Source organism: Peromyscus maniculatus, chromosome 16 (assembly GCF_049852395.1).
Source record: "Peromyscus maniculatus bairdii isolate BWxNUB_F1_BW_parent chromosome 16, HU_Pman_BW_mat_3.1, whole genome shotgun sequence".
NCBI classification, from domain to species: Eukaryota; Metazoa; Chordata; class Mammalia; order Rodentia; family Cricetidae; genus Peromyscus; species Peromyscus maniculatus.
The window spans coordinates 59,626,484-59,641,616 of record NC_134867.1 but is presented as its reverse complement, the minus strand read 5'-3'; the positions used below and the strand labels follow the sequence as shown (position 1 = coordinate 59,641,616).

The window sequence follows — 15,133 nt, the reverse complement described above, 5'->3', positions numbered from 1 at the left end:
TCAACCTAACTATCCCTCTGTGCTGTACAGAACATCATTCCTCCTCACCAACACACTCCTACACCCGCTAACCAAACTCTGCCCACACCTCCCTACCCAGACTCTGCTAACTACACTCCTCTTCAGGTGTAACTCTACACTGCTTCAAGATCGAGTGTTCACCACAGCTCCCACACGCAGGTATGAACAGCAGCATTTGTCTGGGTCTAACTTACTTCACAAGATTTCTAGTGCCATGCAAACTGCTTCAAATGAGAGATTTTCACTCATTTTTAGTATCAGCCACTGTGTACACATTATATATTTATGTATATACACCCATCTTTCGAGGAAAACCTAAGTTGATTCCATACATGGGCTGTTATGAAGAGGCTGCAATAAATGCAGTACTGCCATATGATGCCTGGGTTCAATACCCCTGGATACATGTACCACAGTGGGACTGCTAGATAATACAGACACTGCTTCTGCATAACTATCTGTCTTGGTTTTTGGACTTGAGTGTTTATTATTTGTGTATGACGGCACACGTGGGGAGGGCAGAGAATGACTTGATGGCATCAGTTTTCTCCTTCCACCTGTATGTAGGCTCTAGGGGCCAAACTCAAGTCATCAGATTGACAGCAGCTGACAGTTCATTATCTCACTGGCTCAGGTACTGGGGTTTCCGAAACAAGACCTCATGTCTATTCCAGGCTGGCCTCAACCCTGCAGTCCTCCTCTCCACCTCCCAAACGCTGGGCACTGCAACCACACCTGGCGCTCCATTTGTAGCTTTTTAGGAATGTCCACACTGTTCCCCCAGAGCCCGACCCCCCTACCCTTCCTTCCCCTGCATCAGCTGCTGTTCTGTCAGAGTAGCAGCTCTGGCTGAGGAGAGGAGATAGGACCGACCTTTTGCTCTGCATTTCCCCCATATACTTATTAACATTTCAATGTCCTATTCTGATCCCTGCCCATTTTTAATCAGATTGATTTTTGCTGCTGAGTTACTTACATGTTCTGAAGACTCCTTTGTCGGAAGCAATTCCAAGTGTCCCACCCCACCCAATTGATTCTCCCCCCTCTTAACTATCTTTGTTGCATAAAAATTCTTAAGTCTGATGCAATGGATTTGTAGACTTTTCCTTTGTTGCCTAAATTTTAGGATTTTATTGCCCCCCCCCAAAAAACCCTTTGCCCAGGCCTGTGTTCTGAAGTGTCTCCCTCATATTTTCCTCTGTTAGTTTTGTTTCCAATTTGACACTGAAGTTTTTCACTCATTTATTTTTTGTATATAGTTAAGACTGAGGCTCAGATTCCTTCTTTGTACACAAATTAATAGGGACTGTCTGGTTTCTCTATGTATATGCTCATGCTGTCCTGGTGGAAAGTCAGCTGACCATAAATAAGCGCGGGGCTTTACCTCTGGGTTCCCGCTGCACCGCTACTCTGCATGCCTGAATGTTTGCCAGCCCCACACTATGCTGACGCAGGAACTGCCATGCCTCCTGCATTGTTCCTCCTGCTCGACAGCTTCGGGTATGCAGGGTCTTTTGTGATCCGACCCATCCTTCTTTGAATGTGTATGTACCCACCTGACTGGTTATATCTTGTACCACATGAATGCCAGTGCCCATAGAGGCCAAGAGGACATCAGATCCCTTGGAACTAGAATTACAAGTAGTTGTGAGATGCCCATTGATATTAGAAACTAAACCCAGGTCTCTTTCAAGAACAGGGATTGCTCTTAACCCCACTGGGCTCTCTCTCCAGCCCCTTTTCCTTTGTTAAAAACATTGGAATTTTCATTTAAAAACAATTTTACTGAATCTGTGGGTCATTGGGATCCATGAATATGGGGTGTCTTCTCTCTTGTGTATGTCTTTAATCTCTTTCCTCGGTGTTCGAGACTTTCACTGTAGAGGGCATGTACTTCCTTGACTAAATTTATTCCCAGGTTTGGTTCTGTTATTTAATTTTTATGCTGCTTATGAATAAAACTGCTTCCTGCTTCCTACTGTCCGGCCATTTCTTCCAACAGGAAACGTTTTTCTCCTGGAAAGGGTAGAGGCTCTTGAAACTCACCAGTAAGTGACAAGCTTCACAGAGCCCCTAGCTGAGGCTACAGAGAAGTAGCAGTTGAGGCAGAAGGTTCTCCTGAAAAGCTTCCTGTAAGGTGTATAGCATCTCCAGTGATGCAGCCTCCCCAGGTCCTGGGTCCACTCATCAATTCCAACAGTTTTCTGAGAGAGCTGCAGGTTTTCCCTATGTAAAATCACCCACTGCACATGTGACCTCACATCTGACACCTGGAACTGAGTGCCAATACTGAGTAGTGGTCACCGATTTTACAGCCAACTATTTCAGCTTTTCCATTCCCCACCATAAACATACATATAGCATCTTAACCACGTTGGTACACTTCGCCTGCCGGGGCTCCACAGACCTTGCACTTAACTAACAAAAGACGATGACGATTAAGTACTAACAAGCGTAACGTGTGCAGACTGTTAAACAAGAAACCAGACCGCCATGATTGTCACCCATTGCTTCTTTAGTACCTGAAGAAATGCAATTGAACACCCCACCTCTGAAGAACTGGTGTGCAAGATAAAAAGAAGAGATGGGCAATGTGTGCGTGTGCAAGTGCCCCCAAAGGAAGAAGCTGGTAAGCACTCTATGAGAGAGAATGCCAACAGAGGATTCAGGCACAGACTTGTAGGACATGAATCTGTTCATGACAAAGCCACAGGCCTCACAGCTCACCTTTGTCTGAGGAACCAGCCCCTTTGTAGGTCAGGGTGAGGAATCCCTCGGTAGACAACTGGAGGCTCTTCTCCATTCCAACAAGCCTTTCTGGTTTCAAGTTCTTCAATTCTTCCGTCTTAGTTCCTGCCTCACAGCCAAAGGCTGGCTTTCCTGCCATCATCCCGCAGGCAGGCATTGCACCACAGATATTGAACTGGAAGCCAGACAGGGAAAAAAAAAATCACCCACTTAGAGTCCAAGACTTACCACACACAAGAACCCTAGAACCCAAAGTACCACTGGGCTACATGTCTGGTTATCACAAAGTTTATCAACTTTGGGGCAGCTAGGTCCTACACTAAGAAAGGCAATAAAACCCAAGTCCAAATAGCAATACCTATGCAAATTTAAAGTTTAGTGCATGGTGTTCTGTGCTCTTATTTATACAGCACTCTATCTGTAAATGTAAACACTGCAAGTAATTATGAACCATATACTAGAGAGTGACACAAACCACTTCACAGTGTCTTTAATCACGTGGGGAAAGTGTATACAGCTGAGTCATAACTGAAAACAAAGCGGTGCCCTGATTTTTTAAAGATGCTGATTCTATTTAAGAAGCAGCTATGTAGTTATGCAAAGAAAGCAGCTCTGGGAGAGAGGCCACCAAATGTGCAGGGCAGCTGAACCCAGCAGGATGGGGGACAGGGTTGGACAGTAAGGGGCAGGAGTCTGCAGCCCTGGCTGGGATGCCGAGTAACTGGCGGTGGGCAGTGGCGGCCCAGCAGACAGGCGCTCTTCCAGGCAGCTCACTTCTACTTGTTACCCACTGGCCTTCTACCTGCAACCAAGAGCCACAACGAGACACGTACGTGCTCCTAACAGCGTAGTTCACGCAGATGTTTTAGGAGCTTTCTCCCTGCATCAGTTTAAATGCTATCCATGGGCAGACTTTCCATCTTACGGCTCTGGGCACACTCAGAAACAATCTGTAAGGGAAGAGTCTAGAACACAGCCCTCCAGGTAGCCTCCCGTTTACAGTCTAATCACATCTCTTCTTGACCAGTGCCTCTCAAACTTCAGTGGGCACCAAAATCATCTGATGGGCTTCCTGAAGCCGACTCCGAGGCCACCACAGAACTGAGTCAGGAGGCCTACAACAGGGCCAGGAAGCTAAGCTTTAACCAGGTCCTAATTAATTGTCACTCTGCTGCTGTTCCTGGAAACAAACTTCTGGACACACAGCAGCAAGTGAGGATGGGTAACCGTTCCCATCTAACTGTATCAGGACCATGGTGAAGATGCCACTTCACTGCTTACCCCCAACCTGGACAAGCACTAAGGATGCCGAAACCCCAGCTGAGGTGCCTTGAGTACATTTAGTCTTATTTAAAGCAAGCTACAGGTTGACTGTATCACTCTTACCAAAAAAGTCTTTCCGATGGCAGAGACCACGTATCCGTCAGAGTTGTTGAGTGGGTTAAGATTAAATACAAATCCCGTGTTGGGGTCCCTGATGGAGCAAGCCTATTAGAAACGAGAAAGGGAAAGAAACACATTCAAACCAGTTCTACAGGAGCAGAAGAAACACGCAGGCTCCAGAAACCCACAGCTACACTTGGCGAGCTGTACTTGCCACTCATTCAAATCTCTACAGGAGCAACAGTGTGTTCATGTACTGTACCAATGTGGGGTGTGTGTGCAGAAGAATGGGACTCACCTCACGAATGCTAAGCTACTAATTTACCCAAAAGAGACCACTGTTAATCCTACGGCAGGTGAAGCTACAGCGACCTAGCTGTCATTTTTATATTCAAAAAATAAATAAAACTTAAGAATTCTCTCTCATTGCAATGAAAACACCTATGGGATATGATTGGGTCAACCCATGGACAATTTCCTCCCTTCTTCTAAGTGTACCCTCAGGCTCCAGTGTCCATAAAGTACAGGCTAGCAGTCAGAGCCCTAACCATGGACAGGGTGCGTGAGATGCCTATTGGCCCTGACCTGAGGTTATCACTGTGGGTATCAGTCCAGGTGTCTGCTGCCAGACTCTGTAGTCCAGTAAGAAAACAGAAGGATGGGGAGTGAAACATGTCCCACCGTAAAGAATGCACACGCACACACACTACCGTAACAACAACTCACTGCAGTAGCCCAGGAAGGCAGCAAAAAGCTCCGAGAGCAGTGTACTGCTACACTGCACAGGACAACATGAAGCCAGGAGAAGCAGCCCAGACAAGAGCAGCCAGCAGTGGAAAGATGCTGACAGAAAAGAGCTAGGGCCGTCAGCAAAAGATAAGTCATCTACCATAGAGACATCAGCCTGAGGCACTGGGCTACCCACTGCAGGTGAGGGAGGACACAGCAGACACACACGCTTTATTCTGTGGCCGAGGTCCCAGCAGAACACGTGTGCTAACACATGTGCTAACTCTAGGAAGGCGAGGTCCCAGCAGACACATGGGCTTTACTCTGTCAGTGACATCACATGAAGCACAGGGCTCCATCCCCTGGACAAGGTTATGGACTTCATGGGTTTCACTGTATCAGATACTGAAACGTTCTGAATGGAGAGCCCACTGGGATGCACTGGCACAGGAAAGGGACAAGAGGGTTGTAGTGAGCCAGGCGGTGGTGGTGGTGCACACCTTTAATCCCAGCACTCAGGAGGCAGAGGCAGTGAGTCCAAAGTCAGACTGATCTACAGAGTGAGTTCCAGGCCAGCCAGGACTGTGACACAGAGAAACCTTGTCTCGGACAACCCCCCAAAGGAGAGGGCTGTAGGGAGCAAAGAGTAAAGCTGGAGGTCCTGGAGATCTCAGTGCCAAGGGTAGGGAGGAGGCAGAGGGTGGTGACGTGTGAATCAGAAAGCAGCGTAGGAGGCAACGCAAAGCCAGCCTCAGCAGGAGCAAGGTGACGACCCACATACCTGGTCTGCATCTGTGATCGTCTGGATAGGGCAAGCAGCCTCTGTGTTCCACAGGAAACTGATCACACATTCCCAGCTGTATGTGAATATGGGGTGGGTGTTCTGAAAGGTCACAGGACAGAGAGAAATCAGCAGGACAGCCCCACAGCAGCCGAGCACTGACTGTCTGCAGTGGGTGGGCACCTAATGTGCACTTCCTCCCTGCAGCACAGCGTTCTCACTATCCCGTAGGAGAGAGCGGTCATCTCACACGCCGGGGCCTTAGCACATCCGAGCTCTCCCAGCAGTAAACGGGGTAACTGGGGTCCAGACAGCTTGAATCCAAGCTTGTATACCCAGAGTCGAAGCAACCAGAAAGCTCCTGTGCACAGTTGTAGACAGCAGCCGTATTTAGGCTTGTGCATCAGGGAAAGGGCTGAGAAGCAACAGGAAGGTCCACAAGGAGAGCTTCTAGGTGGGGCACACACAGTGTTTGTGACTCGGGTCCTGATTACACAGATGCGCTAATCTGTGGTTATTACTGGCTTCTAATTTGTGGGTTTCAGTGAGAAATCTCCTCCACGAGGCGAGCCCAGAGCCGTGTCCCCTTCCTAGAGCGCCACCTCCGTCACAGGCGGCAAGGGCTCACTGTTAGTGGGACAGCACACCGGGACTACCTGGAGAACTCCACTGGTATTCTGTAACTGATCGCAGCCCACAGCCCACATACCAACTATCTCTACCTGTGGGCCCCACCCACCCCCACTCTCCTCATCAGCCCTAAGAGCAAAGCAGAAGTAGCCTGGTTCCCCACGGTTAAGAAAGTTCCAGGCTTTAGCATGTGGTACACGCTGTGAACCTGACCTCTTATTTCCTTCACTAGTCTTGCCGGGGCCCATACTGTACACCAGGCCCACAGGCATGACCAGCCCAGCCACTGTGGGAAAAGTACTTGGAAAACTAAGAAGGATCTGAAAGAATTTTCTGGAACTAAATGGCATTATCTAAATGACAGCAAAAAAAGAAATGAGTAGTGGATGATAGGATTCCCACACATCCGGAGCAAGGGCTGCCAAGAGCAGCTGCAGATGAAACCCGCAGCTGTCCACCGAAGTGATGAGGCTCATTAGATTAAGGGGGTGTGTCTGCAGCCCACGGATCGACACTGTCCTGAGGGACCACAGGCCCAGGCTCAGCCAGCCAGTCGTTTCATACCCTCAGAGATCTGAACAAAGGAGGACAAACTTCCCATCTGTGGGATACCTGGACACCAGGCCTCACATCCACTGGGCTGGGCTCCAGCAGAAAACAGGAACATCCAATTCCTGTCAGCAAGTCAAACTCAAGACTCATAGCGAGTTTCAGGACAGCCTGCGACCCTGACAACACACCCCCCCCCCAAAAAAAAAAGAACAGGGGAGGGAGGGAGGGAGGGAGGAAGGGAGGGAGGGAGGGAAGGAGGGAGGGAAGGAGGGAGGAGGGAAGAAAACTAACAATAAAAAGTTTTGGAAATAAAACTTCTAGATGTAAGACAGGCCACACCTTTAACCCCAGCACTCAAGAGGCAGCTGCAGGAGTTCAAGGCCAGGCTGACCAGCCAGAGCCACACAGTCAGACTCGTCTCAAACAAAGACTGACCAAAAAAAGTTCTAAACACTTGATGACAAGTGAACAACACTAATGATGGACAAAATGTTCTTGGTAACTCAAAAGTGTCTAAAAAAGAATTTTATGCCTTAATATTTTTCTGCAAAATTGTTTTACAAGTATAAAACTGCGCACACTGGCCCCGGTGTTTTTCTGCAGGTCTTACCACACCCTGCACAGCACTCACCACGATTCCCCGGCCGCAGACAAGATGGATCCTGGAGCTATAGGTGGTCAGCTGGCCATCGCTGGTGGTGCAGGCAGAGCCGTTCACATATTCTAAGACGAGGCTGCCACTCTCCTCCACCACAGGGCCGCTCTTTGCAACTCCCAAGTTACTGATGGATACAGTCTCAGCCAAGGAGCCCTGCAATACAGTGTGCCTTAGGCTTCTCCTGGAAACAGCTGGCTTTATTCCTCAGGAAATCAACTTGCTCCTCACAGTAATTAGAGCCTATGAAGTCACCACTAACAACTGTGTCAGCGGGCAAACGAAACCGAGGAAGACCTGAGCAGGAGGGGCAGCTCTACTCCGAGGCTGCTGCTCTGGTAAAGAACACACACCCATGCAGATACAGCCTCAAATGCCTCTCAAGTGCCAGAGCACATCACTAGCATGTGCTAACAAAAGCAAACCCTCACACTGTTTCTGCAGATGTCAACTTCTGGAGTCCATGTACAACTCTCATGGCCCACCACCTATGAGGACCACAAGGAAATATATAAAAGTCCCACCAGTGAGGGCAATCAACCACAGATGCAGTATTCAACAGCCAGAGTGACGTTAACCATGCATCTGTTCACTCCCAAGCAACTCTTTCAAATCCATTTTTTACACAAGTAATCCTGGAGACCCTTGGGTGCTGAGGCTATGGGTGTCTACAGAATGACTCGGGCACCTTCATTCAGGCCAGACATAACCACCAAGAGCTTCCTCTGCCATGTACTGGATCAAAGGTGACCAGTGGACAATTTAAGACTGAACAAAGACTCAAAGCCTGTGCAGGAGGCTCATTTTCTGCGGCCACTCTCCTCAGAGGCTTCAGCTGCGCAGCAAGGACTGCCCTCATCAAGAGCCACAGAACAACTGTCTCCATACATTAAACCTCAGAATCAAGAGAGAAAACATTTGCTTAGCGAGCGCAAGGCCCTGGGTTCGGTCTTCAGCTCCGAGGGAAAAAGAGAGAGAGAAAGTGAGAACGTCAGACACACCTCATTCTTTTCATATTTCATCTGGCAAACAGATGCGTATCGATCACAGCCTGGCACAGGATTCAGAGGCCGACACACATTGATGTAGTATTTCCTCCGTGTGGTATAGTCCCGGGAGTTTTCCATGGCGTACCAGTTTCCTCCACGGCCTCCTTCAAATTTCACTAGACTAAAAAGTTTCAACACAAAGGTATGCTTTTAAAAATCGGAACCAGCTGAGGCTGGGCTGTTAATGCTTAGTCATTAGAGAATTAAAGACATTCTCAACAGAGACACACTTGAATCAAGCTATGGACAGTGACTGACCCACAGGACATGTCATAACATTGACATTCTGAAGCCAGCCCTGCACACAGAGGACCCTTCACTGAGCTACTGTTTTAAACATGAAGCTGCACACTGAACCTTTGCTATGACAAAGATCAATTGCTGTCACAAAGGTGCCGAGGTCAGACCACACCCGTCTCCTTTCTGCTCTCTCCTGGTCCTGCACCCTGAGGTCAACTCAGTACCTATCACCATCAGCTCAACCACGTGCTCACCAGCGACCGCACTTGAGGAAGGGCCAAGGCCAGCTGCTGGCTCTGCTCACCTGGAGAGGTCATACTGTTCCATCATGGAGGAGTCTGTCACCATGCACTCCAGGGGTTCTTCTGGGCAAGCATAACTGGTGTACCACCGGAAGTTGTAGGTCGAGTTGTCCTCTTCCTAATCCCAGAACAGGAAAGAAACATGAAAGGACAGCACGGACGTCTCCATCGGGAACATCTCAAAGACCACACAGGGAACCCTGGTGCCCAGCTGAACGCTAAGGTGAGTGACACAACCCTCACGCATGTGCACAACCCTCACTGGAGACACGGCTCAGCGCAGGGTAGATCTTTGTTCCTTCCTTGCTCTCTGGTGCTTCCTGGCTGTGAAGTAAATGGTCGTGCCCCACCTCTCTCTCGCTGTCAGGCCCACAGCAATGAGTCAACCAACCACGGACTGAAACTGGGTGGCAAAATAACCCTTTCCTAAACGAAATACCTCATGTGTTTGCACTCGTAACAGAAAGCTGAGAATGGAAAAATAAAAGGAGATAGTATGCAAACAGCTCTTTAAAAAAAAAAGATTTTAAGTAAAAGCTACATGAAAGAAAGTTCGCTTTCTCCATCTCCTTTCACGGAGCTAAGAAGACGGCCTTGTCAAACTATAATGGAGTCTGGCCGTGGGTAAGGGGATAGGAGGGTAATTTTTTAAGCCTCTGCGTGTTTTCTAACAGAACAAACGGGCTGGGGCTAGTGTTAAGATACATGGGCCTGTGAATAAGCAGCTTAACCAGTGACGAAACACCACCTGGGCACCCTGACACTGCAAAAGGACTAATGACTTGACGCTTTGGCCAGAAGACCAGACTAGCAGTAATAGCTCAGTTTCTGCTGACCCAGGTCTGCCCAGGCTGAGGACCCAAGACCTTTCCCACCTGATATTCTGGGAAGCCTACTCCAGCGTCTCGGTCACATAGAAAGGTGATGAGCGTGGCTCTCGGTGTGCGCTTTTCATTGTTATAGGGCGTGCCGTCCTTGTAGCTCAGCTTGATCATCCCATCATAGTAGGAAAGCTTAGCGTTACTCAGCCCCAAGCTCCAAGCCTTCTTATCTCTAAAATGAATAAAGAAATGTCACTTGGAAAGTGTCAAGGAGCAGGAGCTCTCCAAGGCTGCACAAATCGGGGCAAATGCACGCTCAGGACCAAGATACTGCAATCCCTGGGGATCTCATATGCAGCTCTCTTGACTGTAGAGAAAAAAAGGTAACACACACACACACACACACACACACACACACACACACACACACACACACGGGGGGGGGGGGAGCCACACACACAGCTCTCTTGACTATACGAGAAAAACAACATACACACATACAGAGCTCTCTTGACTGTAGGCGGAGAAAAGCAACACACACACACACACACACACACACACACACACACACACACGCGCGCGCGCGCGCGCGCGCAACTCAATTCATTACAACTAGCACTATTCAGTAAGGAGAAATACATACATAAATATGCAAGAACTGCAAAGCTCTAAGTTCACAGAAGAGGGCATCAAATAAGCCCAGACCTCTCTCCACCCCCTCGGGTAAGGCTTGCCCCTTCTCTGGGAAGTTCAGATTTTTCTGATGAGGTCTCCTTCTCAGTATTTAAATGCTTGTCAAGCAGTAATATTCATGGGAAACCTAGCTATTCCTTAATCAAACACTCACTAACACAAAATACCAGAGAACAAAGCCAGAGCGAGAGATCACTTGCCTTTTTGCTACCTGGCAGGCCCCTGAGTTTGGCTGACAGGGCTGCACAGATACAGGGCCACAAACATTTATGTAGAAGTCATACTTCTCTGTCCCAACTTTATAAGCACCATTCTTCTTTGTGAGGGGCGTCAAATCAAATGAAAACCCTAAAACAAGCCAAGGGATGCACATCAGGTCAGTCAGCACACAGGAGACAGGTGACGACAGAGCGAGAAGACACTAGAGAAGAAGAAGGGACCCCCCCCCCAGCCTGCATTCCTGCAGCGACTGCATCTACCCCCTCGGACACTGGCCTCACCGCCGCCCTTTTCACTGAGCTGCAACCTCATTCAAACCTGGAACTCCAGGGCTCACAAACAGCACAGCCAAGCTAGATGACCAGACTACGAAGGCCTTCTTGTAGGGTCCCCTAACAAGGGAGTCTGGCCTAGGACTCACACAAGTCTTTCAAATGTTATGTGTGGATCCCCTTTGGCTCAAGTAAATCCAGCCCAGCCACAAATTCAAGATGGGCTCTGCCACAGCTCAAGCAGACAAAAGATGCTTGGAATTCTAATCAAGTGGCATTAACAGAGTTCTAAAGCAGGTTACCTCTAACAGTCATAGAAAGTGTTTAGCTATCTGTGGTCCCAAGTTACACGAGACAACAGAGGCGGCACTGCTGAGGTACACACCTGCCTGGGCATCAAGGACTGTGCAGTTCTCTCCCTCTGTCTTCGACAACACACAGGCAGCAGCTGTGTGCCATTCAAATTCATAGAAGCAACCATCAGGTCCAGTAGTTCTCAACACTGGGGCACTTTCGAGATCACCTGTCAATACAGAAAAGGGAGGCGGGAAGAGATCAACACCAATCTGTTAGTTCTAAGAATTTCCCCTGGGCTAGCTGTTGTAAAAACCCCGGGAAAGACAAGGTCACAGAATGGTCCTATGGAGCCAGGCATGTGGTTCACTGAGTGGAGCGTTTGTCCAGCGTGCACACAACCCTGTGTTCAGTCCCCAGCCCTGCACAGAGCAGGCCTCGTAGCACACACCTATCTATAATGCCAGTACTCAGAAGGTGGAAATATGTCCTAACAAAATAAAACAAGAAACAAAACAGTCCTAGTATGTGACCTTCTCCCATGGCTGGGAATTTATGCAGAGGAAACTTTACAAGATGGATATAGAGAGGATGTGAAGCAGCCGAACTCCCAGCGGTGAAATGCTTTAAAATAGTAAGAATGTGCCACGTCAATAGGAAATCCCTAGAAATTATAAATACAACTGGGAAGCATAGAATACACAAATAAGGGCATTCTGAGAACACTAAAATACATGCACAGATGCAGATCTTAGCAAAGAGGGCAGAAACTTATCAGTTCAGTGAGAGATAAGCACATTTGAGATGGTGAGATACAGGAAACATTTGAAGGCATTTATGACCCTCTGGAGGAAGTTCAGCATTCCACACCCTTATCCTCTCTCAGACCTAAAGAACAGGATGTCATGCAGAGACTCACGACTCCTCTGGAAAATTTCAACACAATTCCCTGAGGAGAACATATGGTTTCTCCATTTCTAGGCTGAAATCTGATCGACTTGATTCCCATCAGCAGAGACCAGAACTGGGGGTGCTCAGCACTACACCCCCCTTCCCTCCCACCCCACTGCAGAGATGATGGAGAATGTGCGCAGGCCTCTTCTTCTGTGACAGTACCTGGTTTGCACACGAGTGTGATGTTAGTTGTTATTTTCTTATTATTACCACAGTCATCACCATCAGAATAAGAGAGCTGTATGTGTCCTTTCTCTTTTGTAGGAGGAGAGACAAATTTTCCAAGGTTTTTACTTCCATTCTTATCTGGAAGAAAGAGAGAAGGGAACAGAAGATGTGCTGGGAAAAGTATCATCACGCAGACATTAAAAATTATACCAAAACTTAGCCAAATGCCATTAGGTCACCACACTCTCTTCTCAGCCCACCTGACCGACTGGGACAGAAACGGGTTTTCTTGAAAGAGAGAAATAAACACAGTCATCTAAGGCTACCTCCTGCCTTAGCAGGGACAGGTGGGGACTGACATGCGGGATCCCCCAAAGGCACCTTATGGTCAGGCTGGTATGGGTACCACTACCATCTGTAAGAAACACTTTTCCACGCTCAAGGCCTCAGCTACCCTGAGACACAAGCTGATCGGGAGCACAGTCAAACCGCAGACTTTATTCACAACCAAGCAGAAACGCACACATGTGGCATCCACACTGAATTACTGGTCCAGATGCTTTTCAAACATGTTTATGCCTGAGTCCTTAGTAAGACAAGAACAGACTCCACTCACTTTGAGACACATCCCTGGTTCTGAATGCCAAGGGTAATCCCCCAAATCCAACAAGCCTCACTAAGCCCTCGTCTATGTCCTTCGTACAACAGACTCTTCATACCCTCCTCCTGGCATTTTCAAATTGTGCCTTAACGGACACACACCAAACTTCAATGTCTTTCAGACAAACCCTTCTGTGTGATACACAAGATCAACAGTGACAGCAAGAAAGAACTTCAAGACATGTTGCTCAGCCAAAGGCTCCTGTGGATATTTGGTTTCCCCAAGTGTGTGACCAAGGGCTGCTAAAAATTCAAAATTAGTTCTACAAGTACTGGTGATATATTATTCTTCAGGTTACAAAATGAAGACAGATGGTCGAGCATTTTCCGACATGGCTACTCCTGCTTAGCTACACCTCTGCTGACCACAGGACTTCAGGGCGCACTGGTTCTGACACTGAAATTGTAGAATGCTTTATTGTCCTCAGTATTTACATCCAAAGGCAGGAGGCTTAAGCAAGCCACATTCTAAGTCTCTCCCAAGGAAGCAGCTAGAGTCCACACACCCTTAGAAAGAGGGTTCCCCTCTGCCGTGACTCACCCACAGCACACACAGCAGCATCTTCAGGACAGCGCCTGGCCTTGCCCTCCTGCAGCACTCGGTGACAGACGTTGATGAAGAAATACTTCTTTTCTGATTCAGCCTGGCCGCCACCCACTGCTTCCCAATTCTTCTCTGATTCTGCAACCAAACCCAGAGTCCTTTAGTCCTCGGTGACTTTTTCCTTGTGGTCACATCTTAAAACAGAAACTAGGCCAAGGTCAGGCGAGCCTAGCACTCCCTAGAAAGTCGTGGCGTCCGCCTCACTTTCTCACTGCGTGTGTCAGGGACAGGCCATTCCCAGTATGCTTTCTGGAGAATGAAACCACAAGCTTCTCCCACACCCTACAGCACAGAATCAAAGACTGAACCACACCACGAGGCCAGTGGCTGTCTGGAGCCTGGTGGAAGGGAACTGACTGGTCCCACGCTGAGCTTCCGGTCCCACTAGGGCCTGTGCAGCTAAGAAAGCTACTGCCTTTTCTTATGCACAGGCTGACTGGAGAAGGACAGAAGGTCTGGCTCACAGAAGGTGAGGAAGATTCCACTGACTCCAAAAACCAAGTGAGCAGATGCTGATGGGAAACGGGGGGGTAGGGGACGGGCAGTGCTGGGTGTTAAGGACACTAGGCAAAGAAGAGCAGTCATGCGACTGTGCCTACCATCCCATACACTGGCACTGCAGGATAGATACACAATGCCAGTGTATGGGATGGTAGGAATATTCAGATATTCTTATCTGGAATATCCCCTTGGCAAGTTGGCAGCCAACACTCAGAAGTAAAAAGCCACAGCTTGCCAGCGACAACACAGTGCTTCTGGAAAGCTAGGTTCCCAAGTCCATAACCTTGAAAGAGTGTGTGTGCCCAAGTTTCCCCGAAAGCACAGGGCATTGGCTGGAGGGGGGAGTGGGCTACAGTCTCCAGGGTGGGACTTTCTGAAGCAGCATGGAAGATTTCAACTCTCAGCTCACAGCATCCTCTGGTCTATCTGGTTGCAAATGCTACAAAAACACTCCAGATTCTTCAAAAGCCAGGCTGTGGCACAAAGTCTGCTAAGTGAATTAATGCATCTCTGCATCATCCCTCAAGATCCCAAGTTGTCTTGTAACCACACTGATACTTAAAACTTTAAAAAAAAAAAAAAAAAAAAAAAAAAAGTGTTCCTGACTGCAGGTGTGACGTGACCAGTCACCCATGCTCCTGTCGCCATGACGGACTGCATCCCTTCTTCAACTATAAGCCAATATGCCCTCTTCCCTTGAAAAAACAAAGACCAACCAGAAAACTTCATGGGGCTATGCGCAGCTCAGAAGTACAAGGCATGAGGTGGAGGAAGGGGAGGGGGTGTCGACTAGAGACCTCCTCCCACCACACTCCTGCTTTCTTTAAGATTCTGGAGCCTGGCAATCTCTCTGAAGC

At 48.4% G+C, this 15,133-nt stretch overlaps 1 protein-coding gene across 1 annotated transcript in view; it reads right to left on the bottom strand.

The window, feature by feature from the left end:
* The window catches only part of Igf2r (insulin like growth factor 2 receptor), a 91,391-nt gene that overhangs the window by 27,691 nt on the left and 48,567 nt on the right, over positions 1-15,133 (bottom strand). Inside the window, exons 12-22 of the mRNA XM_076552879.1 lie at positions 13,713-13,853; positions 12,506-12,649; positions 11,481-11,618; positions 10,805-10,952; positions 9,966-10,143; positions 9,093-9,208; positions 8,501-8,669; positions 7,476-7,655; positions 5,663-5,764; positions 4,156-4,257; positions 2,749-2,944 (exon numbers count right to left, since the gene is read on the bottom strand). Of these exons, the coding sequence (XP_076408994.1) occupies positions 2,749-2,944; positions 4,156-4,257; positions 5,663-5,764; positions 7,476-7,655; positions 8,501-8,669; positions 9,093-9,208; positions 9,966-10,143; positions 10,805-10,952; positions 11,481-11,618; positions 12,506-12,649; positions 13,713-13,853 (1,614 nt within the window). The remainder of the gene's footprint in view (positions 1-2,748; positions 2,945-4,155; positions 4,258-5,662; positions 5,765-7,475; positions 7,656-8,500; positions 8,670-9,092; positions 9,209-9,965; positions 10,144-10,804; positions 10,953-11,480; positions 11,619-12,505; positions 12,650-13,712; positions 13,854-15,133) is intronic.